The sequence below is a fragment of the Centropristis striata genome, chromosome 7, assembly GCF_030273125.1.
Source record: "Centropristis striata isolate RG_2023a ecotype Rhode Island chromosome 7, C.striata_1.0, whole genome shotgun sequence".
Lineage (NCBI taxonomy): Eukaryota > Metazoa > Chordata > Actinopteri > Perciformes > Serranidae > Centropristis > Centropristis striata.
In genome coordinates, this window is record NC_081523.1 from 8,486,908 (window position 1) to 8,513,469 (window position 26,562).

The following is a 26,562-nucleotide window of genomic DNA, read 5'->3' on the forward strand; positions in this document are numbered from 1 at the left end:
ATCTTCTGCTGTCAAAGGTTCGTCCTATACACGCTAGAGAAGTCAAACAATGTTTTAATTGTATTATAAGCCTATGGCAGGGTTATGAACTTGCGGCTACCTGGGGTTGTGACAAAAAAATTATACAAAATGAAACGTTTATTCATTTTAAATTGAATTTATCATTGGTGTAGGCCCAAAGTAATTTGTATTCTTCAATAGTAAAAATGTGTAAATGATGTACGGCAGTAAAAATGGTTTAAAATATTTTAGTCAACTAAAATGTGCTTCATAGCTTATAGAAGTCTACAGGTCAGCCCTGTTACCTCTAAATTTTGCCAACTTCAAGTCTAGTTTTGAATTTCCTTAGCTAGTCTAGCTTTTGATTCCAAATCTGCTGAGATATTTCTTCAGTTTCCGGCCTCTGATTTGCACTTGGGGTCCTCGCTGCATTCTGACAATCATGAAAATAAATGCTCATTATGTCTGACCTATTATTAATGTTGGTAGGCTAATCAACCTTCATTGTAAGGCTCAAAATCAGGTTTGCAGACTTTTTTTGGCCGACAATGGCTCTTTTGTTAGTAAAGGTTGCTGACCCCTGCCCTATTTGTAATTTATTTTATTTCGAAACAGGGACAGCGCACAATAAGACATTAATCAACAAGAGAATATGCATTGTGCCAGGTTCTAGCAGATTGCTATTTTCCACCTGTAGTACCTGGCCAATGGGATGGTAGTAATTGTTCCGGGCATTAGTCAAACCATCAGGTGTCACAGAGAAGCAACTTTGATTGCAAAACACATAAAAACATAAAATAATAGTTGTTTTTTTGGGTGGCAAAGGACCATGGTATAAACAGGTTAATGCACTTCAAAGTGTCCATTATCAGGACTTTAATTCCTGTAAAGGACCCCTTGAAGGACATTAACATGATGTATCTGATATACCTGATATATTTACTATGCATATTTAATCATGTATCATCAGCATATATTATCATGTATCTGATATACCTGATGTATGTGTTGAACATATTTAATCACGTATCTGATATACTTCATATATGTATTGAACATATCTAATCATGTATCTGATATACCTGATATATGTGTTGTGCATATATCATACATCATATTACATACAGCTAATATGATGTATTTCAGGGACATATTTATCGATAAACTCAGGATGGTCGATACTGTTTGCATGCATTTTATATGTAGCTTGAGAGTATAATTACATGATTCAGAAGGCAATACATTTTCTCCTCAAGGTCAAGCTAAGCAGCGCTAAAGAAGCTGATAGGATGTGTGTGACAAAGATGCTGAACAAGCTAAACATGAACCTTATTACTGAGATATACACTATGGAAAAGCGTAAAGCAGCACAAGAGTGTTTTCTGAGATAAAATGTTTATCTGTTCACTGTGTAATTTATGCTGAAACATTCACCTGACATAACAAGCCTTTAGAGTAAAAACTGCTGCACATGCTGTTTTTAAATTAGTCGTGTGTATATACAGTTCGCTGCACATACATACAATGACAACATGTCATTTTCAGGCACTGTAGCTATAGATCTGCAGAACCCCGACCCTCCCGAGGACAGCGGTAAGCTGACTCTGCCGACGGAGAACGGCTCCGGGAGCCGCAGGCCGAGCATCGCTCCTGTCCTGGAGATCGCAGACTCCTCCGCCATCCTGCCCTGCGACCTCCTCAGTGACCAATCAGAGGACGAAACCAACCAATCAGACGAGGAGGGCTCCGTAGGGTCAGAGTAAGTTGTTTTTTTTTAGTTTTTTTTTAAATAAATGTAGGCATTCATTTATTGATAAAATGTGACATAAATTGATCTTTATGTTAGTTTCTTTTATTTATATAACCTTTGAATTAATTCCCCAATATTTATTTATTTATTTATTCGTTCATTCATTCATTCATTTAGTCATTCATTCATTCATTCATTCATTCATTTATTTTTTCATTTTTTTATTTGTTCGTTCGTTTGTTCGTTCGTTCATTTATTTATTTTCATTAACGAATAAACATTAAAGAACAGTCGATTACTTATTAGGAGCCACGATATGATAACAAGACACTAAAACACAATTCTAGACAATAAAGACTCAGAAACATATTTACAAATTAGACGTAATGTAAACACAAATAACATACATAGAATAATATAAAGGACAACCACAACAACAACAACAATGAAAATGACGATACCACAGTACAAAGCCACACAGCGAAAACAGACAAACAAACAAAAAAAAGAAACAAGAAGAAGAACAAGAAGAAGAAGAACAAGAAGAAGAAGAACAAGAAGAACAAGAAGAACAAGAAGAAGAAGAAGAACAAGAAGAAGAAGAAGAAGAAGAAGAAGAAACTTTATTAATCCCACAATGGGGAAATTCAACCTCTGCATTTGACCCATCCTTTTTTACACACAAGTGAACACACCATGCAAGGAGCAGTGGGCAGCACATTACTAGCCCAAACAGAAATATAGAGATATGGTGTTATTGACCCAAAGATGTGCTTGTTTTGAAGCAGTAAAAAATAAAAGACAAGGAGAAAAGTGAAACCTCCTCATAAACACAGGTGTCCTGTGCTCTGCATTTGATTGATGTCACCTGTCTTCTTCTTCATGTCTCAGTGGTTGCGGAGGAGAAGAGATGGATTGGTTTTGAATAGGCGTATAATCTGTGTGTCATGGCGCTGTAAGGTGCCAACATGGCGGTGATGGATGTGTGTGTCATGACGGCGAGGGTCAGCACTTTTCCCTCTTGAGTGAAGCTTCGGTTGCGTGTCCTTACACACATCCTCACCCCTTAACACTCACCCATTAGTCACCATTATAGCAATTCAGCAAACCAGAGTTTATCTCAGCAGCGTTGTTCTTCTCTCTGTGTGTGGTTTCATTAAACAGAGATAAGTTTGGGGCAGATTGGGTGCCTCTGCGCCTCACAGCCCACACAAGTCTTCTTGAACAGTAGCTGTTAGTGGGTCTTATAAAGTTGGACATAACAAAGTCCTCCTAACCTCTGAGCCTCTAATACAGCACCCCATGACACTCGAGTAGTTTTTCTGCCTTCGGAGTTGTCAGCTGGAGGAGATAAAGGCAACTACATCGCCTGCAGGAAACACACCGAGCTGCTCGAGGTCCCACAGTGCCATCATGTGGCGATCAGGTTGTAGTGCACCATAAACAATCTATTTTATTGGCAAACCAGAGGGCACCGTGGAACTGATTAGGGTAATTGCAGCTGGCACTTTACAAATCAGGAGACACAGAACTGAATTGACACAAACAAAATGAGACACGATTAAAACTAAACAGACTACAAAAACATTGTAATTGCTGATGTAGTTGGTATTGACCAGCGATGAGTCCTTCAGGCTTATAAACATCACTAATTTGAACAAAACAGCTGCAGAATCAAATAATATGAATGATGGAAAGCAGAAACGCTGCAGTTTTGGCAGTAATTCACTGTGATGTTTAGTATGGTAGAATAATGATGAAAGCAATGAAGACTTATTCATGACATACTCATTTTATACCATCATGTATCATTTTCCTATTAAAGTCCACACTATAGAGTAATGCGTACAGTGAGTGTGTCATTGCAAAATGAACTCCAATCAATAATGTGACACAAAATATCATTCATCCCGTTTGTTTCCTTCTTACCTGGGATTGCCGCTCTGCAAATGTCAAAGTCTGTTGACATTTTATTCTCTCAATTAACCAGTCTCTAAACACAGCCATATCCCATACCGGGTTTTGTTTCTTATTTACTGTCCATTTGTCTTCTTCAATTTCTTTCTATTGTTCTGTCATCCAGCTCGCTTTCTGTCTCTGTCTCTTTAACCTCTTGTGCTTCTTCTGTGCTGCTCTCTTGTCCTTTTCTCCCTTCTCTTTACTGGGGACAGTTCTGCTGTCAACCATGATTTGAACCTTTTTAAGCTCTATAAAAATATAAATAATTTAAGAACTTTTTTATGCTAAAGCTGATGTTAAATGTACATATTAGTGGTCTGTTATACATAGTAATTGTCTATTATACATAATAACTGTCTGTTATACAAAGTAACGGTCTTTTATACATAGAAATGTTCTGTTTTACATAGTAACAGTCTGTTTAACATAGTAACGGTCTGTTTTACATAGTAACAATCTGTTTTACATAGTAGCAGTCTGTTTTACATAGTAACAGTCTGTTATACATAGTAACAGTCTGTTATACATAGTAGCACTCTGTTTTACATAGTAACGGTCTGTTTTACATAGTAACAGTCTGTTTTACATAGTAACAATCTGTTATACATAGTAACAGTCTGTTATACATAGTAACAGTCTGTTATACATAGTAGCAGTCTGTTTTACATAGTAACAATCTGTTTTACATAGTAGCAGTCTGTTTTACATAGTAACAGTCTGTTATACATAGTAACAGTCTGTTATACATAGTAGCAGTCTGTTTTACACAGTAACAGTCTGTTTTACATAGTAACAGTCTGTTTTACATAGTAACAGTCTATTATACATAGTAACAGTCTATTATACATAGTAACAGTCTGTTATACATAGTAGCAGTCTGTTTTACACAGTAACAGTCTGTTTTACATAGTAACAGTCTGTTTTACATAGTAACAGTCTATTATACATAGTAACAGTCTGTTATACATAGTAACAGTCTTTTATACATAGTAACAGTCTATTATACATAGTAACAGTCTGTTATACATAGTAACGGTCTGTTATACAAAATAATAGTATGTTATACAAAATACTAGTATGTTATACAAAATAATGGTCTGTTATACATAGTAATAGTCTGTTATACAAAATAATAGTCTGTTATACAAAATAATAGTCTGTTATACGTAGTATCGGTCTGTTATATAAAATAATAGTCTGTTATACAAAATAATGGTCTGTTATACATAGTAACGGTCTGTTATACAAAATAATGGTCTGTTTTACATAGTAATAGTCTGTTATACATAGTAACCGAGACTGACAGCACTATTGCTGGATATCTGATACTTAATCAAAATATGTCAGTCAAGTTTCTCTTTTGACACAATTAAAGTACAAAAGTTTGATAGCACTTTTTGCTCAGAGGCATTTCTTGTTTCTCTTCCACCAGTTTTGTGAAGGGCTATCCACCCAACTCGCCCTACATCGGCAGCTCTCCAACCCTGTGCCACCTCCTGCCACAGAAAGCTCCATTCTGCTGCCTCCGCCTCGACAAGGTGAATTCACACGAAGGAAAAGATTAAAACGGCTCAGAATTGCACCACAAAAACATTTTTTGCCATATTTTTTATTCAAAAAAATAGAATGATGTGATGTATCTAAGAGCACATTCAGATTAAAACCTGACTGACTCCCTGTTGAATTGTCCGCCTCCATCCAGGGCTGCACACACAGCAGCTTTGAGGATGCCAAAGCATACGGCTTCAAGAATAAGCTGATTATAGTGTCTGCGGAGACAGCAGGAAACGGTCTGTACAACTTCATCGTCCCTCTGCGCGCCTACTATCGGCCAAGGAAGGAGCTCAACCCCATAGTGCTGCTGCTGGACTACCCGTAAGACTTTTAACCGTCCTTCAACACAGTGTTGCTTTCTTTGTTCTTACTCCTACAGCCATGTAAAACTGCTGATGTTGTTTATAATGACTCAAGAGTAATTTGCTTTATATAGAGAGGCTTGTGACGCATGTACATTAACCCTCTGAAGTCTTTGGCTATTATTTCTGTTAAAAAATCTGTTAAAAAATCTTCACCATGCCATGTTGGTAACAGTTTTTTCAGCGCAACGTCACCTATATGTCCTGATAAGTAATTTTTAACTTTGACTTTCTCAATCAAATTTTTGAACCCAAAAGATACAAAGGAAAACAAAAAATCTGATCTTGAAAATTATGTTTCACACACAGAAATGTACATGTTGCAAATATGAACACAGGATGCAAATATAACATATAACAGGTACAATGAGGATAATATCTAGTTCAATATTTTTATACTAAATATATTTGACATTATCTCCATTTTTACTTATATTTTACTTATAATATCATCAAAAAAAATCTGGCATGGAGTTTCAAGCCAGAACTTTAGAAGGAAGCTGATGGCAAAACTCAATGTTGCTTCATTTTTATGTTTTCATGTCATTTGAAGGTGCTTTCATGGACTCCAGAGGGTTAAATTAAGTACTTATAACACAATAAAGTTGAGATAATCTACCAGTAGACTGATACACTCAACTGTACATTAATGTTAATAAAGGTTTAGTGAAAGTAGACCTTTTATAGATAAGAAATAATTTGCTAGAATTGCTGCTGTAGAGTTTGTCATCATACTTAAAATATATGGATTAACGCAGATATAGAAAATAGTTTTACATTATTAATAAAAAGCCATTCTTTATGCAGAAAACTGCAAGTTCAAACATGTAGAGAAAAGGATCTATGTATGTGTGCCTGTTTCTTTGGTTGTTAGTGTGTATTTACATTTGTTTGTAGACACATGTGTGCTTGAAATAGATTTTTTTTTTCTTCCGCATATGTTTTTAATTTAAACCAACCAAATTGTTTTCAGTAGAGCAGAGCCGGAACTATGGGTTAGCTTTGCCTCAAGATAAAGTAAGAAATGGCTTTTGCATTATTCATAAACAGTTTTCTCTGCACAAGAAAGCCAATTTGTGTGTCAGTGTATGTTTACATTTGTGTGTGTGTGTGCGCGTGTGTGTGTGTGTGTGTGTGTGTGTGTTGAGTGTGTGTGCAGTGATCCACACCGTTTTCCTTTCCAACTCCCTGTGAGTTTCATTAACTTCGGCCAAATCTTTGCAGTCGCTAAAACCGATAAACTACAAAGACTGAGAGCCAGGAAACCTCCCGTTTAATTTAAGGATAACACGCATATTTCTCTCTCGTTCCTGAATAAAACATTAATTAATACAGCACCAACTTTATCTGCCCGGAACTGATCTACAAGAAAACTTGAGAAAATTACAGCAAGAGTGTCATAATGTGTCGCTCGGGTTTTGCAGAGATAATTAGTGTGGGAGACTCACTCATGATTTCTCTTGTTTCCCGCAGGCCAGACAACCACTTCTTAGAGGCCATTTGCTGCTTTCCAATGGTTTACTTCATGGCTGGCACGATCGATAAGTATGTGTTCGGATTATAAAAACCTGCTCACTTGATTAACTCATTTAATGATCTTGTTCATCTCAGTGGTAGTTTTCTTTTTTCTCCATTTTTTTATTAAAGCTGCCAGCAGTACAGCCTCAACAACGCTTACATCATCACTTATAAAATGCATTATTATCTTTAGTGGCAATCAAAGAATGTAGTTTCAGGGTCTGATTAAAGAAAAGATTCACCAACGCACTTTATTAAAAATACAAAACAGCTATTGGTGATGCACTTCGGATCTCCCATCATATTACTTTTCTTATTTCCACATGAAGTTGTTCAACTGTAGACAATATCAGGCTATAATGTTCCCAGCACAGCAATACAGGAGTTTGATAGCAAGATTGTTAGTTTCCCTTAAACATCAACAATATAAATTATGTATTGTTGTCAGGCTTGAAAGGTTTAACAGACTTGACTGAAGTTGTAAAGTTTTCAAACTAGTAGAGATTAGGATCATTTTTGGACATCCCATAATATGATGTTTTTCTGTCATCTCTGACCAAATTATGCTTTAATATGTATCAACAGACTATAAATGACCCATTTTAAAGCAATTGTAGGCATTTTAAAAATTGATATTTTTTGACAAAAAAAATCAACATACTATAGTATGACTTTTTTTTGAGAGGGTCATTTTTGGACATCCCATAATATTGTGTTTTTTCACTATTTTTGGGCACACTATACTGCCAGACTACAACTGGGCCATTTCTAGCATTTTTAGGCATTTTAAAATTTGACCATTTTTGACAAAAATCATCATACTATAGCATGACTTTTTTTGAGGGGACCATTTTTGGACATCCCATAATATGGTGTTTTTTCAAGATTAGTTGGTAAAGACTTCAGTAATGTGTCATTTTGAACCAGTGATTCATAGCGACACTGAACATTAGAAATAGATGTGAAATCATTATTAAAATATCTAAGGAGAGACATTTCCTGATGCCATGCTGTTGTTGTGTGACTGGACCAGCTTGGACAACCTGCTGCAGTGTGGTATCATCTACGCCGACAACTTGGTGGTGGTGGACAAAGAGAGCACCATGAGCGCTGAGGAAGACTACATGGCAGACGCCAAGACCATCGTCAACGTCCAGACCATGTTCAGGTAACACACACAGCATTTCACTGTAGAAACATACAGGAAACAGTTTGTTGGAGCACCAGCCAGTGGTGGAAAAAGAGAATGAGTTACAATACAATACAATACAATACAATCAATCTTTATTATCCACCATGGTGGAAATTTGCCTTCAGATCACCGTAAAGATGCAGAATTTCATTAAAAACATACAGCAGTTGAGAATGCAGTTAAAACATAGAATGAGAAAAGAAAAAGACAATTAAGAGCAGTTAAAAGTTAGTGCATCACTTATGTTGAGTAGCGTCTGGGATCATCATCAGGACAAACTACAGTTGCCAAAACTACTCTTTTATTTATTTAGCATGCACAATTAAAGGCATATATCACCTTCCCCTCAACACAAAGCATGTAATCTCTCTCTCTCTCTCTCTCTCTCTCTCTCTCTCTCTCTCTCTCTCTCTCTCTCTCTCTCTCTCTCTCTCTCTGTGTGTGTGATCTCTGCCCATGGCTCAGGTTGTTCCCCAGTCTCAGCATCATCACTGAGCTCACTCACCCGTCCAACATGAGGTTCATGCAGTTCAGAGCCAAGGACTGCTACTCACTCGCTCTCTCCAAACTGGAGAAGGTGAGAACCAACTTTGACTTTTAACTTCTTTTCTTTATTTGTCTTCTCTTCTTTTTCTTCCTGACAAATGACTGATCACAGTATTATTATGGTTGAAGGTGGAGGATCGTGTATCTCAGCTGCAGTTATGTATGGTACGTAGGTTTTGGGGGTTTATGGGGAGGTACCCAAATATTTTAAAAATTATTTAAATAGGGGGCGTCCCGGTGGCTCACACTGGTAGAGCGCTTACCACTAAGGCTGAGTCCTTTCTGCGGCGGAGCCAGGTTCGAATCCGGCCTGAGCTCCCTTTGCCACATGTCTTCCCCTCTATCGCCCCCTTTCACTCTATCACTTTCAATTAAGCATAAAAATGCCAAAAAAAAAATCTTTAAAAAAAAAAAAAATTATTTAAATAGAGTAAATGAAGTTCACCGCTATTCCACTAGGGGAAGCCTAACAGATTTAGTCCCACCTAGAGTTAAGTCTTTATGTTGGAACTATTCTTTCTTTATTCAGGTTACCTGGTTACTCAAATCAGAAGCATACGCAGTTTTAAACAAAACTTGAAAAAATGGTTTGGACACCAATCTTAGACTGTTGGCAATTTGTATTTGTAATGTATATTTGAAACTCTAATTTATGTTTTTATGTGTCTTATGAATGATGTATGTATGTATGTATGAATGATACATGTTTGATGTATGTATGATATTACATACATACATTTTTCTTTATTATATAACGTATGGCACAGGTTGCTGTTTCATATTTTTATATCAAGAATGGTCAAATAAAATCAATCAATCAATAGCTGGTTTATAGAGGATAATCTGTAGCATAATAATTTTTTATTTTTTTTTATTTAAAATTAAGCTTGAAGGATTGAGGAAATTGTTTATTTTTCATCTCACCCTTGAACCCCAAGGGCATTTTTTACTGCTATCAATTTTTGGCCTCGTTTTTCACTGCAATAGACAAGGCCTGCACCTCTAAAAGGACAATCGTGGCTAGAAGGAGAACTCAAAAATGTAAAAACAACAACAACAACAAAAATGTGAAACATGTCACAAAACCACATTGATTATTATGTTTTGCATAAATAGTTTTTAAACACACCATTGTTCTCTTTCAGCTGGAGGAGAGTGAATTGTACCTGATAATATAATATAATATACTATAATATAATATAATATAATATATTATTACTATTCTCTTATTCTCTTCTCTATTATTCTAATAACATTTAATAATTTTAGTCGCTTCATGTGATCTTTATGTCTGTTTCCCAGCATTGATAGTAGAGTAAAACACAGAAAAAGATAGAGGAGAAACTGTGAAGACTTTTAGTGAACTTGATGATTTTCAGTGGTACCTTGATTCTTGATCACAGTTGCTTCCTCTTTCCCTCCTACCTTCAGTAAATAGCCTTCACCTTTACAGAGCTTTTAAAACATGTTTTCAACTAACATGTCAGATTTCAGAGGTGAGATAAAAACAAGCCTTTTCATTTTCACACAAGTCTTCTTGGAGATGGAGCAGCAGAGCAATAGTTCAGCAAACAAAGAGGAAAAGGTGAGATTTTAAGATTTGGTTGCCGTGTTCCTGAAATGTTTTTATTTTTGTTTCTCTCTTCAGATAGAGCGAGATAAGGGCTCCAACTTGGCCTTCATGTTCCGGCTGCCGTTTGCTGCAGGCAGAGTCTTCAGTATCAGCATGCTGGATACGCTGCTCTACCAGGTGGGAGAACAAAGACCGACCTCACATCTGGGTTCATCATGAAATATGTCAATAAATTTGTCCTCAACACAGTATCACATGATTTTGATGATTATCACATGATTTTTTTAAATTGTCATCAAATGTTATCAGATTTAAAAAACAAAAAAGTCATGGTATAGTATGTCCTCAAAAAAGTTTAAAACATTTTTTTTTTAAAAAGAAACCTCAAAAGAAAAGAAAAATGACATAGTAGAGTATGCCGTCAAAAAAGTAAAAAGTAGTATGACTTTTTTGAGGGGGTCATTTTTGGACATCCCATAATATGGTGTTTTTCTGTCATTTCTGGACATATTATGCTGTAATATGAATCAAATGACTATGATTGACCGATTTTAAGCATTTAAAGGCATTTTAAAATTTGACAATTTTTGACAAAAATCGACATACTATAGTAGGCCTTATGACTTTTTTTTTGAGGGGGTCATTTTTGGACATTCCATAATATGGTGATTTCCCCCTATTTTTGGACAAACTATAATTCCACATGTATCAACAGACTATAATTGACCCATTTTAGGCATTTTTAAGCATTTTAAAATTTGACCACTTTTGACAAAAATAGACATGCCATACTATGACTTTTTTTGTGAGGGGGTCATTATGGACATCCTTTAACATGGTGTTTTTCTGTCATTTCTGGTCATATTATGCTCTAATATGTATCAACAGACTATAATTGACCAATTTTAACCATTTTGCGGCATTTTAAAATTTGACCATTTTTGGCAAAAATCGACATGCTATAGTATGACTTTTTTTTGAGGGGGTCATTTTTGGACATCCCATAATATGGTGTTTTTCCGCTATTTTTGGACAAGCTATACTACTACATGTATCACCAGACTATAATTGACCCATTTCTAGCATTTTTAGGCATTTTAAATGTGATCATTTTTGACAAAAATCGACATGTATGATTTTTTCTTGAGGAGGTCATTTTGGAGATCCCATAATATGGTGTTTTTCTGTCATTTCTGGACATATTATGCTGTAATATGAATCAAATGAGTATGATTGACCGATTTTAAGCATTTTTAGGCATTTCAAAATCATTTTTGACAAAAATCGACATGCTTTTGCGGGGGTCATTTTTGGACATCACATAATATGATGTTTTTCTGTCATTTCTGGCCATATTATGCTCTTATATGTATCAACAGACTATAATTGACCAATTTGAATCATTTTGCGGTATTTTAAAATTTGACTGTTTTTGACAAAAATCGAGACACCATAGTATGACTTCTTTTTTGTTCCGTGACGGCAACTCCAAATTGATCCATAGTATGTTGTCAAAAAGAAAAAAAACATTGTCATATAGTATGTTGTCAAAAAAAATGTAAAAACTGATTGTTTCTCGATATGTTTGGATTGTGTGTTTTCCAGTCGTTTGTTAAGGACTATATGATCGCCATCGCCAGGCTGCTCCTGGGCCTGGACACCACGCCTGGCTCTGGGTACCTCTGTGCTGTAAGTATCAATGTTCACACTGCTGAGCATTTAGAGTTCTCAGTAAAATGAGTGACTTGATTCTCATCCTCTGGTCCTCAGATGAAGATCACGGAGGAGGACCTGTGGATCAGGACTTACGGTCGACTCTTCCAGAAGCTCTGCTCCTCCAGCGCCGAGATCCCCATCGGGATCTACCGCACCGAGTCGCACATGTTCTCCACCTCCGAGGCAAGTTCAGTCATCAGAGGCTTCATATCTGACACCTTGTTATGGGTTTGGCTTCTGGTTTGGCTTTAGCTTGTTTCCATTATTTATTCCCTCATTTTGAGTTTTAAAATTTTTATGATGTCCTGCTTTAATTCCTCTCCAACTCTCATTTTACTCCCATTTAATCTTTCTTTTCTAATTCAAGACTTTCCTCTGTTCTCCCTTCCTCTCTACAGTTTTTAATCTTCCTAACTAGCTGCTTTTAATGCTCAACACCTTATTCTTCTTCTTCTATTCATCTATAATTGGTTGCTCCTTCTATACATTTCTCCCATCTATTTGTTTTTTGCCAAGCAGGAGAAATAAACAAATATTTTTGATGCATTGCAAACAAGTAGTCCCCAACTACTTTCACTATTTTAGCAGCCGGTGTGAAAAAAAATCACCCGCCATTGACTAGAAAAGTACCTTTGCTGGCTTTTGTTAATTTCCCACCATTTTAATAGTGAATAATATAGCAAATACGCTTTATTTACTATTTGTTGTGCTGACTTTTGAGGCTTTGGGTGGTTTTATTTGCTTTGGATGCCCCCCCCATCTTTCATTGCATCTCTTTTTTTTGTTTGGATGTCTGTTTGTCCTTCTCTGGTTTCAGTCCAAGGACAGTTACGCTCAGGTAAGATCCAAATGTGCCCGCTTTTAATTTGGATAATGTCAATCACCTTTTGTTTGAGGCATGCAGAGATGGAAAAAATGGCAAACTGGCATTTTTCTGGCATTTATCAACATGTGGCATTTATAACGGTCTCATCTTGATAATGCAGGCTGCTGAAAAAAGCATTTAAAAAGTCATTAAAGATGGATTTTATTGTGATACAGACAGGTATTTCGGTCACGCTTTATATTGAGGTCCTTGTAATAACCATTAATTAACAAGTAATAAGGCCCTTGTAAGTCCTTACAAGATGCTTATTAACATTATTGTGTGTTTATAAGCTTATATAAGTGTTAATAATGGCATTACAAACACCCATGACCCACCCATTATGTCTTTGCCATGCCTTTATTAATCTTATTTTGTTTGCTTATTGATATTAAAATATACTTTATTGCTCATCTATTATAAGTTAACTATAAGTTAACTGTGCTTTTTGCAACTACCGGATCTAAAGCGACAACAATGACAATATTACTTGTTAATTAATGGTTATTAAGGACCTTATTATTAAGCGTTACCGGTATTTCTTTTAAAACAATACAACAAAACACACACATTCACACTGTTTTCATGCATTAAAACTGCTGCCCTGCTCCCCCAGTCTCAGGTGTCCATCAACGTGCAGCAGGGCGAGGAGCATCGCGAGCGTGGCGAGTCCTGGAAGGAGAAGACGGCCCACAGGAACTCCACCACCAGCGACCAGTCGGAGCACCCGCTGCTGAGGAAGAAGAGCATGCAGTGGGCGCGGCGGCTGAGCAGGAAGAGCGCCAAGCCGTCCAGCAGAGCGGAGCGCATCTCACAGCAGAGACTCAACCTGTACCGCCGCTCCGAGCGCCAGGAGCTGTCCGAGCTGGTCAAGAACCGCATGAAGCACCTGGGCCTGCCCACCGTCGGATACGGTGAGCGGAGCAGCTGATGGCATGAGCTGTAGAGAAAGATGGGCTGTCTCTGCTTGTTAAGTAGAATGTTAAGATATATTATTGTATAGTAACACTAAAGTATAGGTTTTTACAACTATTTTATTTGTTTATTTTCATTTAAATCATAATTATTTAATCATAACTAGTCATAATGTGCCTGACAATGAATAATAATGGAAATGATGATGTTTCTTGCAGATTGGAGTGTCTTAATTGGATAAACTTTTCTTTAAGGCCACAGCAGCACAGGAGGCAGAAATGATGTAACTGGTTGAGTTAAACCTCAGTGGGTAGAGTCTAAGAATCTGAGCTTTCAGGTGAGATAATAGAGAAAAAAACATAAAATTAAATTATTTATCCATGATCATAGTCATGGAAGGTCAGCAGGTTAGCACCAACATTGTAGCAGGTACAGAGTAGACAGAAATCGACATGGGTATGATTTTTTTTGTGAGGGGGTCAACTTTAGACATCCCATAATATGGTGCATTTTTGCTATTTTTGGACAAACTATACTACCACTTGTATCAACAGACTATAATTGACCCATTTAAAGCATTTTTAGGCATTTCAAAATTTGACCATTTTTGACAAAAAATCAACATACTATATATAGTATGACTTTTTTTTTTAATTTTTTTAATTTTTGGACATCCCATAATATGATGATTTTCTGTCATTTCTAGACATATTATGCTCTAATATGTATCAACAGACTAAAATTGACCTATTTCTAGTATTTTTAGGCATTTTAAAATTTGACCATTTTTCACAAAAATCGACATGCTATATAGTATAACTTTTTTTAAGGGAGTCATTTCTGGACATTCTGTAATATGGTGTTTTTTTCCCTCGATTTTTGGAAGACTCTCAACCGTCTCTCAACGTTTGAACATCATTCTAGGTCAACAAGCTAATCTACATGATTTTCACTTTTAGTAGGAAGAGTCATGATAGTATTAATCTTAAAGTAAATGTACAGTTAAACAAAAGGTTGATCAATCAATTAGCTGATAGATAATTAATTGGCAACCAGAGGTGGGTTCAAGTCATTGTTACCCATTTCACAAGTAAGACTCCTAAACTCTGACAGAAGAGATAGTGCGCTCTTCACCAGAGATATTTAAATATGTGAGCTGACATTTTATGGACCAAACTATCAATCAATAATAATAACAACAACACTGTCACTGTCGCCTGCAGCAAATCAACAGTGCCAAATCCCAGACTTTTCCTTTTTCCTTTTCCATAAAGAAAAGATCCTATTTTGAGGATAATACTGCTTCTCTATTTTCTTAGAGGGGATTGGGTAACACTTTACAATAACCATCATTTATAAATGGTAAACAGATTGTCATTTATAAACCGTATATAGGCCATTTAGAATGGTAAATACATCATTCATTAATGTTTAACTAACTAAATCATTTATAAATAGCAAATAGATGGTTTGGAAATGGTAAAGTAACTATAAACGTACATTAATAAACAATCACATTATAATGGATAGTTTATTAATATTTTTAGTTGCACTCATTATAACATGTTTAACACCATATTAAGTATGTTAATGATTTTGAAATGATTCATATACCTTTAAGAAATTGATTGAAAACATTTAAAGACTAAATATGTATAGCACTTTGTAAATGGTTAATAATTGGTTTATAAACCATCTATAAACATCACTTGGTTGGTTATTGTAAAGTGTCACCGGAGATTGTAAATTCAGTCTTGTCCTAAAAGCTCCTTTTATAAGGCTTAGACATCATTAGACTGTCTGGCTGTGACCCGTCCTTTTAACTCAGCCTCATGTGGATGATGATGGGTCACTCAGCTCTAAATGACCTATAAGTGAAGCTGCACAAAATTCCTTTTTACATGCAAATGAAGCTTCCTGCACCAAAGTATTAACGAGGCAAAGCAGGTCATTTAGTTGGCTTTAATCCTTCATAATAGTACATCATGTAGATAATTAGCCATGTTAGCTCTAATTAAGGTTGCATTCATTGAGGCTAAAAAGGGCGATATACTTTCTTCTCAATAGAAGAAGCAGTAGTTGAGGGGATTCTTTTGCTCCACCCACTCTCTACCAATTACATGATTTCCTCCGTGAGAGCAGCTGTGTTTAAAAAACTCCAATCTGTGTTCCAGTCATTTTACCTCATCTTATTAAGACGTGGTGCTGTGGGTCTTGATAGTACGGATCATTAACATCCCACTACATCCTCATTAACCTTCAGAAAACTTCCATTTCCTCACATCAGTGTCACACTCATCACACACATACACCAACCACCTCAGAGCCATGATCACACCAACATGTGGATGTGAACACGTCATGCATGGAGATGCAGGAGCGCCACACCTTTTTTTGTCTCAATTGCATTTTGATCACAGACTTGCAATTGCCTGCACTCTTTTTTATCTGCTCACCTTTTTTTTTCTCTCCTCCCAGCTTCACGCTTCAAAAAAAAAAAAAAAAAAAAAAAAAAAAGCAGAATCATGCTCCAGATGTGTCGCTAAACATTATGTCAATTGAATACGTTTCAGGAAGAACCCCAAAAGCTCAGGATCACCTTACGAACCATGAATGTCAGTGAGGAGGATCATAACATGTGACAGATGGATAATTTGGAAGTGATTCTGTGCACACACCAACGCATGGCTTCTTTGCATCGCTGCTATCACCTTTTAAAAAAAAAAAAAAGTTCTTTTTGAAACTGCAAATGCATTCGCTGCCTGCCTGATTTCTTTTTTCTTGTTTTTCCCCCCTTCCTCTGTTCCTCTCCTCCTCTCTTCCTCTTTCTCTGTCTCTTTCTCTTCCTCTGTCTGACTCTTCTGTCTTCCTTCCTTTGGCTTGTAGAGGATGTTTCTAATCTCACTGCGAGCGATGTCATGAATCGAGTAAATCTAGGATATTTGCAAGGTAACTTTGTGTGCTCTTTATGACTCATTTACAAACAATGTGAGTGGTTACGTTCCATCTTGTAGAGAAAGGAGTTTGTCCTTTCACCAGCATCCATTGAAGATTAGTGCACTGAATTTTCTAGATATATACCTTTTTTTTTTAAGAAGATGTTTTTGTAGTTTATTACCTAGGACATTAACAGTGAATGCCGTTGCTTAGAGTTGCAGGACATTTCAGAGCACCCGTATACAGAGGGGACCAGGCCGTCAGGTTAGCTGGTTGATCACTTGAGTTCTGCAACTTTTCTGCATGAGTGTGCGTGCGTGTACGTGTGTGTGTGCGTGCGTGTGTTTGGGTGGTAGATCAGCAGCCAATCTCTCACTATCTCGCTCTACTATCTCTCTCTCTCTCTCTCTATTTGGTCTTTTTCTGCATTGTGTTCCCGTGAGGTGACGTCCCAAATGGCTAGAGTACTGCAGGGCATCAGAGTATGGCTTAAAGAGAGGAGCGGAACGCATTATGTCTGTGGATGGAAGGTTAGAGGTAGAAATCAAGTCTTTATATTAGATATATAAAGAGTAATGTGTGCATCAGAGGTGTCCTGATGTAGAAAGCCTGGTTTCTTATGTCAGGAAATCTCAAAGTGTATTCTCACACTTATACCATGGCCATAAAGAAAACCAGATTCAATTTTCATTCGTTTCTTAATGTGCGTCTCGGTCTGTTGTCCTCGTTCGAATTAAAGGAATACTAACCCTTTAAATGATCGCTTTTATATCAATTTCTCACCCTGTGTTACCTTGAGTTCTTGAAAAAAACTTTATTTCTCGTGCCTTCACTGCAAAGAATCTAAAAGTAGAGAAAATTCTTCATGAATTGAAGTAAATGGAAGCCGTGTTTAACCAGATTTTGAAGGAGTTTTGGGGTTGTTTACACATGCATTTTTGCATTAATAACAGGGACTTGCACAGACAGGTGCTGCAAGCTTGAGACCAAAGTGTCAGAGGTGTTTTGAATAGGAAGGTTTTAGTGCAAATGCATTGTTTGGGAAGTATTGAGATCCTTTACTTAAGTAAAAGTACTAAAACCACACTGTGAAATCACTCCTTTACAAGTAAAAGTCCTGCATTCAAAACTTACTGAAGTAAAAGTAAAAAGTATCAAAGGTAAACGTACTCGTTATGCAGAATGGAGCCACTCAGATTGTTTTATATATTACAAATATATTATTAGATTATTTGTAATGATGCATTTATGTAAGCTGTGTTTTAATCTTCAAGGTAGGACTCACTGTAACTACTTAATATACTGTTATGAGGTTTAATGATTAAAAAAAAAAAAAGTCTTATCACTTTAAATTGATCATGTTTTTTATGTTAAATCTCGACCTGAAAAGTAACTACAGCTGTCAGCTAAATGTAGTGGAGTAGAAGTATAAATTTGCATGAAAATGGAAATAGTTACTCAAGGTTGAACTTGAGTAAATGTACTTAGTTACTGGAAGTACAGAACATACAGCTTGTTTTGTAAAAGTTTCTAAATGGATGTTTTGATGTAGTTTTGCTGTTGTTAAATTCAGACCTAGGTTACTTCAATTCATCAAGGATTTACTACATTTTTTTGGTTATGCATTCAGTTTTCTTCATTGTAACACAGAGTGTAGTAGTGTTGCTAAAGCTGCCTGCGGGCTAACATACAGTAGCTTGTGCTGAAAATCTTGTTTTTGCTTCCCCCCAGTGGTTTAACTTCTAAAGCACTATAGGGACAAATTAAAGAGTTATCATTCTAGCAGAAAAGTCTAAATGAAAAGCAAAAAAAGTTGATGAATAGTAGAAACTTCCAGCTTCTGCTGCCCCAAGTGGTAGCAGTAGGAATGCAACTTTGGCCAAACTTACTGACAGTTCCATAAAATATCGAGTTTGTTGCAAGATATCCAGTTTAACATAATCACTATTGTTGAAAAACAAGCATAATACCAAATAACACATTTGGAACATGACTGGGGCACAAGTAAGTGCAAGAGATATAAAGAACAAGGACCATTGTTTTTCTTATTTTTTTATTTTTTATACATGACTGACTGTCTAAACCATTCTGAGGGGCTTTTTGCTTTCAGTCAGTTTGATAAGCAGCAGTTTTTGGGTTCTTTTTTGCATTATAACTGTCAAAAACACAGTTTATCTTGTTCATTTAGTTGTGGAAAGCCAAAATTGTGATCGCGATTATTATTCGGTTAATTGTGCGGCCATATTCAAAGTTAGTTTGAATCATCCTGGACTACAGAGCCACAACAACAAAACAAGAAAAACTAAACTGCACTTAATACTGTGAGATTTCTTTTGGTTTTTCTTTTTCTTTTTCTAATCAGAAAATAGTTTTTTGACCATGGTATAACCCATATTTAACAATCTGAGAGCTGAAAACAAATTGGTACACTCTAACACCACTCACATAAATCCTGCAAACATCTTTTCTCCCCACATACTGATGATGTTCATCATTATAAAACAATGACAATTGATAAAACAACAGAATAAACGTAGCTCACAGGTGAGAGGTCGACCTCTTCCACTCTCACACTCCCAATGCGTTCTGCTTCACTCTCAGTTTGGTCGGAGTCGCTCTGCGTTTGGTCCAGTCTTGACGGATGCTGGAGCATGTCTCTCTCTCTCTCTCTCTCTGTGTGTCTGTGTCACATGTCACTCTGGGTGGGGCTGAATGTTGTCCGTTGGCATTGCAACCTGCCGCCTTGGTCCAGTGTGGAATGCGCAGGAGTAAAATAAAGGAATGTGATGGAGAGCGGTTTGTCGCGTAGCCGCGGACGCTGTCTGCATGTAGCTGCGCATGGTGGTGCTGTTTGAGTCAGCAGGCAGCATGGGCCTCCCCTTGTTCCACAGAGTGCCCTGTCAGTAACGGTCAGCCCTTCTCTCTCTTCCACCCCGCCTGGCTTTAAAAAGGGCCACAAGCAGGTGGGTTGTCTGGAGACACTTGTGCCCTCCTTTTCCCTTCCTCCGTCCATCACGCAACGCAAGTAGGAGCCGCCGCCAGAGAGCACTCAACACGCACACAGATAAACAGATAAACAGATAAACAACACACTGACTGACACACACAGATGAGATGAGTCATCAGGGAAATTAATGTTACAGCCAGTTTCCTCTCATTGATTCTTGATAAAAACATAAAACCTCCCAACAGTTTCCATGGGTAGCATAACTTTGTTATGGAAGCAATAAAAGAATATTGTTGCAACTGTTAATGTTTACTGTTGATGTAATGCGGAATAAAAATGGACCTGGACTGTTTATAGAAGGCTAAAAGAGTTTCCAAAGAGTAAGTGAAGCATTTAATAGATTTATTTTGCAACACATTAAAAGAGGGATTATTTGAATATTTTACAAATTTGATTAGAAATTAGGTTTGTAAGGAAATATCAATTCACTTGAGTATTGCAGTATTATTTTTTGTATTAAATCTCAAAAACCCTGGCAATTTTTTTTAATAGTTAATTCATTTTTGTTAATAGCTTGCGTGTTAAGATTTGACAGATTGCACTAAAAGTAGTGCTACTGTATGATGTTGGATGTTAAAGGGACATAATAAATACATGCAAATGTAGATGCAACAGTTCTGATTGGAAAAAACATTTTTTTACTTGTCAATAATTACAATAAATTGAATCCTAACCCTTTAACAGGATTCTTGCCCATACACAGCTTGTTAAAAAAATGTATATAATAAAAGTAATTTAACAACAGCTTGATGAAACAACTGATAATTATATTAATCAAATATTTTTTTAACCAAAATTAATAATAAATCAAATTGGTGCGTCAGTATTATTGTAGGCCAATAAGTAATAATACAAAGTACAGAAATTTTAATTTATTTAAAAACAGTGATCATCATCCACCAGAGAAAACTGACAAATATGTTTATTATTTATTAACTTATTTTAAAATAAAGTTTCCAGCTCAATGTGGATTTTGTAAACAATTTTTATCTGGGGAAAAAACAGAAGAGAATGTAAATGTAAAAATGCGAAAATCAATAAAAATCTAATTTCAGTATCAGCCTTCAGGCTTTAGTGCAAATATTAACTGAACTAACTGTGAAATAATAGTAATAATTTGTTCAGCTATTTATTTCCTATTAAAACTGTATTGTCATTGGTTTATTGAAAATTAGTTAAATTATAATTAACAGTTGTAACAAGCATCTCTGGGATTAACAGCCAGACTAGGAAAAGAGCCTCGCCACACTCGCTCTGATTCTCTACGTGAGTTACTTTCCCTTCGTCCTCACTGAAAGGTTGAAAATGAGGGAGTGTCATATTTTCAGTGGTTAGTGGGCTCATTTCCTGGCTGATGTTCTGTATAATGGAGGAGGACGAGGGAGGGCTCCAGAGCAGCCCTGAAGGTCTCCTCTTTCTCTTTCCAGACGAGATGAACGACCACCAGAACACGCTGTCCTACGTCCTCATCAACCCTCCTCCTGACACCATGCTGGAGCTCAACGACGTCGTGTAAGAACGCCACCTTTTATTTTCCCCCAATGTCCTCTAGACTCTACTCTGGTAAAAACTACATTACGTCATTGTAACACGAAATGAGGAGGTACTAGGAGGTGCTGTCAGTAATTCACATAGAAGAAGTAATTGAATCTGCCATCAATTTCAATACTGAAAACAACCACATTTTTGTTTGACATGTTTTCTCTCCTGTGTTTATGACTTGAGAACAGGTGTAATCATTAAGTTCTTTAATTAATCTGTGAAGTCAGGTAAAAAAAAATTTGGGCAGTTGCTATTTTTCAGAATCATTTTTCATAGTGTTTATTTTTTGTCATACTCATTTCGGCCAAAAAACCCTGTTTTTTAGATTAAAACTCGCCTGAAAGAAAACATGAATGCTTAAAGTCCTGTTTAGAACATGGGGTAGTGGGGCCAAAATTATTATTACAACATCAAACAAGAACAAAACATAAAATAAATAAAAACAAATAAATACCAGCTGAAATGTTTTCCCACCTGAAGATGATTAAAAGTAACCCAGAAAATGTATCTTGGCCAACCTTTTTTTTTTTTTTTTACCTGTTCTTAAGACATAAACATGGAGAGAAAACAACTTTGATGAGAGTTGCCAGTGGTAGTTACACTGTAGCTGTTACATTGTTAAACTGTGTAACAGTGTAACAGCTACAGTGTAACAGCTACAGCAAAACAATGTAACAGCTGCAGTGTTACAGTGTGACAGCTACAGCATAACAGTGTGAAAGTGTAACAGCTACAGCGTAACAGTGTAACAGCTACAGCGTAACAGTGTAACAGCTACAGCGTAACAGCTACAGCAAAATAATGTAACAGCTACAGTGTGATAGTGTAACAGCTACAGTGTAACACTGTAACAGTGTAATGGCTACAGCGTAACAGCTACAGTGTAACAGTGTAACAGCTACAGTGTTACAGTGTAACAGCTACAGTGTAACAGTGAGATAGTGTAACAGCTACAGTGTTACAGTGTAACAGCTACAGTGTTACAGTGTAACAGCTACAGTGTAACAGTGAGATAGTGTAACAGCTACAGTGTAACGTTACAGTAATAGCTGTTACACTGTAGTACAGTAATACTTCTGTTTAAAAGCAATAACTTGGCGTATAAAGCCATAAAGATCCAGCGTAATAAAATGCATGACAACCTTCTCCGTCCTCCTGGTTTGTGATGGATGAATGTGGACCAGTAGGAACTGTTTCTCTGCGTGTCGTATCCAGTCAGCTGATTTTCTAAACGGTTCCTGTGATCTACCAGTGAATGGTGCTGCCGACTGTAATCCTTGCTTGCTGCTCCGTGCTGGCAGATAACGTTATTTGTCTTTGCAGGTACATTATCCGCTCCGACCCGCTGGCTCACATGCCAGAGGACTCGCAGGTGGGGCAGCAGGCCCGCAGCAGGAACCAGCAGGACTTTGGCACAGAGACCAGAGACGAGACTCACCTCTGAAACCCCCCCTCCCCCTCCCCCCCCTCGGTCCTCGACACCCTGACACCTTAACCTCTAAGCCGCGGCCAGGCCGACAGAGCATGTTTGTCTCACACGGATGAAGGCTTGTCTCGGGCCCAACAAAAAAAAAAAAAAAACAGCAGTCCATAGTGAATGTGCATTATGTGTCTCTCAGCCTCAGATCAGAAAGAATCATTTGAAACAAGCTGGCCCCCTGAGAGACCTGCTGTTCCCCACGAGCTGCTACAGGAGGATGCATGAAGAGTGCCTCGTCATCGACCCCGACTCCCCTCGCACACCTTCTGTACTAACACGCCACCCTCGCACCGGGGACAGGAAACGGCTCCCTCCTCTCCAACCAAAGGACCCAGAGATGTTTTTGAGAGGTCTCCGGACAGTCGAAGGAGGTTTTCGTGCGAACGCTGTACAGGATATCAAACCACCGTTTCACTCAGGGGTGAAGTTGCCCTCGCGCCACGACTCGGGCCGACTTCCTCTCCACCCGTTTCTGCCTAAACTCACACTAAAGAGCCGAATCTCCGGGGCAACCGCACCCTCCGTCACACCCGAAAAATCATGTTTTTTACAAGTAAATGCTCTGAATTTCCCACAATTCAGGCATTTACCATGAAATTACAGTACATGTGCACTTTTCTTAATTTATTACAAATCTGTTTGGTTTCTAATCAGACAGACAGAGTTTCAGTTTCTTTATGAGCACAAACTTTTTTACAACAGACTGTCATCTGTGAATATACACACTGTAGTGGCATTTTTTATCAGCCATAGTAGAATCGTCAGCATTTCTCTCTTTGTTTGTTTTGTTTTTGTTGTGGTTATTGTTAGAGAGTGAATATTGTTTATTTATTTCGCTATTTCAATTGTCCCAAACCATGACTGCTATAAGGTATGTGCCATTCTTTTTGTTAGCTCTATTTCTTTGTAAATATCTTTGAAATGATTTGTGCATTATGTGCCATTTATCCATTTTATGATATCAGTGTTATTTTACATTTTAGAGCCTGACCGATATTATCAGAGGCTGAAAAGATGAAATGGTTATGGTGGCAATTTGAAGAAGAAAATCAAAAATGTATTTACTGTCTACACGTTCTACTTCAGTTAACTTTTTATAAGCTAAAAAATAAGCATATTCATGTTTTATTTGTGTTTTTTTATTGTGTTTTTGGCAGGTTAATGTATTCAAATATAAAATGTGTCACTGGGTACATATCTTGGTCACAACTCTTGAAAACTAGATTTAAAGAAATGGTTTGAAATCTAAAAAAATAAGCTTATTTGCTATTTTGCAGAGCGTTAGATGATGAGAAGCTTGACACAATTCTCATATCTGCACGATAAATATAAATAAATAAATGAATATATAACACTAGAGCCAGCAGGTGATTAGCTTTGCTTAGCTTAGCATGAAAGCTTTAAACAAGCTGTTAAATGTTTAGTAGAGAAGTAACGATTACTGGATTAATCACTAGTTATTTGGAAAAAAACTTTAATTTCAGTTATTACTATTTCGATCATTCAATCATTTTAGTGATTTTTTAACCCTCCTGTTATGTTCGTTTCTCAGGAACAGCATGTTTAATTATCGAAAAGTGTCAGAAACAAAAAAATCCCAATAAATATTGTTTTTATTCCATTAATAACTCCATTACTAACCATTTCAATCAATATTTAGTGCAGTGGTATTCTTAACCTCTCACAGATCATGCTTCAATGAAGATAATTCACTCGTTTTCATTAAAAATGCATGTTAAAACTTTTTTTATGCACATTGGAAAGACCTACATATAAAATACAATGGTTTACATGACGTTGATTTTTTTTTTTTTTTTTTTTTTTAATGAAAAAATACTTTTTAAACTTTGAAATGGGTGAATTCGACCCGCAACATAAAAAAAAAACTGCTGGTTTTATGCTTCTTAGATTAATTTGCCCATTTTCTCTGTCATACATGACAATAAACTGATTAGCTTTAGATTTTGTGACTGTTGTCACATTACACGGCTAATTATTCACTTTTCTGAAAGTTTAAACGACAAAACAATTAACAAAATAATTTACATTTCTCACTTATTAATAATAATTAATTAAATAAAACAATCTTGCAGCCCTATAATTTAGTAATCTTAAGAGGGAGACTAGCAGATGATGCTAACTGTTTCCCTCTGCTTCCAGTGTTTATGCTAAGCTAAGCTAATTGGCTATGGCTTCATAATTGGCGGGAAAACTCCTTGTAAATATGCAAATAAGCATAGAATTAAACCTTCAAAGTATTACTTTAAAATCATAATAAAAAAAAAAAAGAATATTGTCAGTATTTTATTATCATCATCAACTCAGTGTCAGCCTTAAAAAAATCCAATATCCGTCAGGCTCTAGTGTTTTTTTAATTACTTTATTCTTATTAACTTTAATCCATTTGAAGTTGATGGTAAATATTTATTCATATTGTGATCCTCCAGTTTCATAACTCTTTTAACGAGTCTCAGTTCAACTGGTAGCAGAATCGTTTTGCACAGACGGGCACAGTGGAGTCCATTTCTCTCCTGTAACGTGTTTCTGAAATCTATTTGGAACTTTACTTGAGCCCGAAAACGAAGAAGAAGTGCTCTCCTCTCCAGATTGTACAGGCCACACCTCGTGTATAAGCCAGTGTCAGTGTGCAGTATCTTAACCTTGATTTATATTGTTTAAATCACTGTAAATACTACAAATTTATATATTTGTTCTTTTTTTTGTTGTTTTCGGTCTCTTCTTGTGTGATAAAAGTGAAAGAGGACTTGAACTATTTTTGCACTAAGCTCTGCAGAGGACGTGTAGAGCATTAAGAGCATGACCCTTTAATCTGAATCTGTACAACACGGACAGCGGACAGTATTCAACCATTCCTGTGAAGCAAAGACAAGTCAAGTGTGCAGTAACATGTCATGCATTTCGTTGTTTAGATTTGATGTTTGAAAGACGTATTTTTGCTCGAGTGAATTCTTATTTATCTCTTAAAGAAATATGATAGAATGATGTATCTCAGATGGATTTTTCTTCTGCCAATGTTTTCTTTTGAGGAGTCAGCATAAGCTTTTTTTTCATGTTTATTAACAAGTATGTATTTTGCAGCAACTCGCCCCCTTCAGAAGTGTTAGTTTACAGGGCAGGAGAGCTGAGGAGTCACAGTGTGAGCGACCGCGATGGAAGATTCGATCTGTGTGTGCTGATCCATTCATGTAACGTCTTCCTCGGTCCTCACTCCTGACAAATCTGTACACTCCACTAACAGTTCACGTCTACTGTCCATACTTACAAAATACCACAAGGGGCATGCAAACACTAAACAGCATGTTTTGATATACAAGCTTGCCAAGAACGATACATTTTGTACATTTAGCGGGACATTTAGTGGGGCTAGAAAAACCCAATAATCAAATCAACTGCTTGCAAGTTGGAGCCATTATTTGATACTGTGTATTTATATGAATGGAACATGCATGTTGTGTCCAGGTGTTATCTAAAGCCTACGTATTATGTTTACCTCCACTTTATGTTTTTAAGTCGTTGTCAGAAAGAGGTTGATCCATTTTGTACTATTTCTTATGAGAAACGAGTGTACTTCTCGACATATAAAAATATGAACAAATAAATGCTGCATGCAGCCAGATACGATGAA

The 26,562-nt window shown here is 36.6% G+C and overlaps 1 protein-coding gene across 16 annotated transcripts in view; it reads left to right on the forward strand.

Annotated features, from left to right (window-relative positions):
* kcnt1b (potassium sodium-activated channel subfamily T member 1b) overlaps positions 1 to 26,562 on the forward strand; it is a 116,536-nt gene extending 89,974 nt beyond the window's left edge. For 6 of the 16 annotated variants that reach the window (XM_059337672.1, XM_059337673.1, XM_059337675.1 and 3 more), the window contains 15 exons: positions 1,546 to 1,759; positions 5,142 to 5,247; positions 5,412 to 5,584; positions 7,099 to 7,170; positions 8,177 to 8,311; positions 8,801 to 8,912; positions 10,530 to 10,631; positions 12,060 to 12,143; positions 12,225 to 12,353; positions 12,988 to 13,008; positions 13,652 to 13,949; positions 16,837 to 16,899; positions 17,101 to 17,151; positions 21,322 to 21,406; positions 22,760 to 26,562. In XM_059337672.1, coding sequence (XP_059193655.1) covers positions 1,546 to 1,759; positions 5,142 to 5,247; positions 5,412 to 5,584; positions 7,099 to 7,170; positions 8,177 to 8,311; positions 8,801 to 8,912; positions 10,530 to 10,631; positions 12,060 to 12,143; positions 12,225 to 12,353; positions 12,988 to 13,008; positions 13,652 to 13,949; positions 16,837 to 16,899; positions 17,101 to 17,151; positions 21,322 to 21,406; positions 22,760 to 22,880 — 1,766 coding nt within the window. In that variant the 3' untranslated portion in view covers positions 22,881 to 26,562. The remainder of the gene's footprint in view (positions 1 to 1,545; positions 1,760 to 5,141; positions 5,248 to 5,411; positions 5,585 to 7,098; positions 7,171 to 8,176; positions 8,312 to 8,800; positions 8,913 to 10,529; positions 10,632 to 12,059; positions 12,144 to 12,224; positions 12,354 to 12,987; positions 13,009 to 13,651; positions 13,950 to 16,836; positions 16,900 to 17,100; positions 17,152 to 21,321; positions 21,407 to 22,759) is intronic. The other 10 variants (XM_059337677.1, XM_059337678.1, XM_059337687.1 and 7 more) reach the window with 5 other exon arrangements.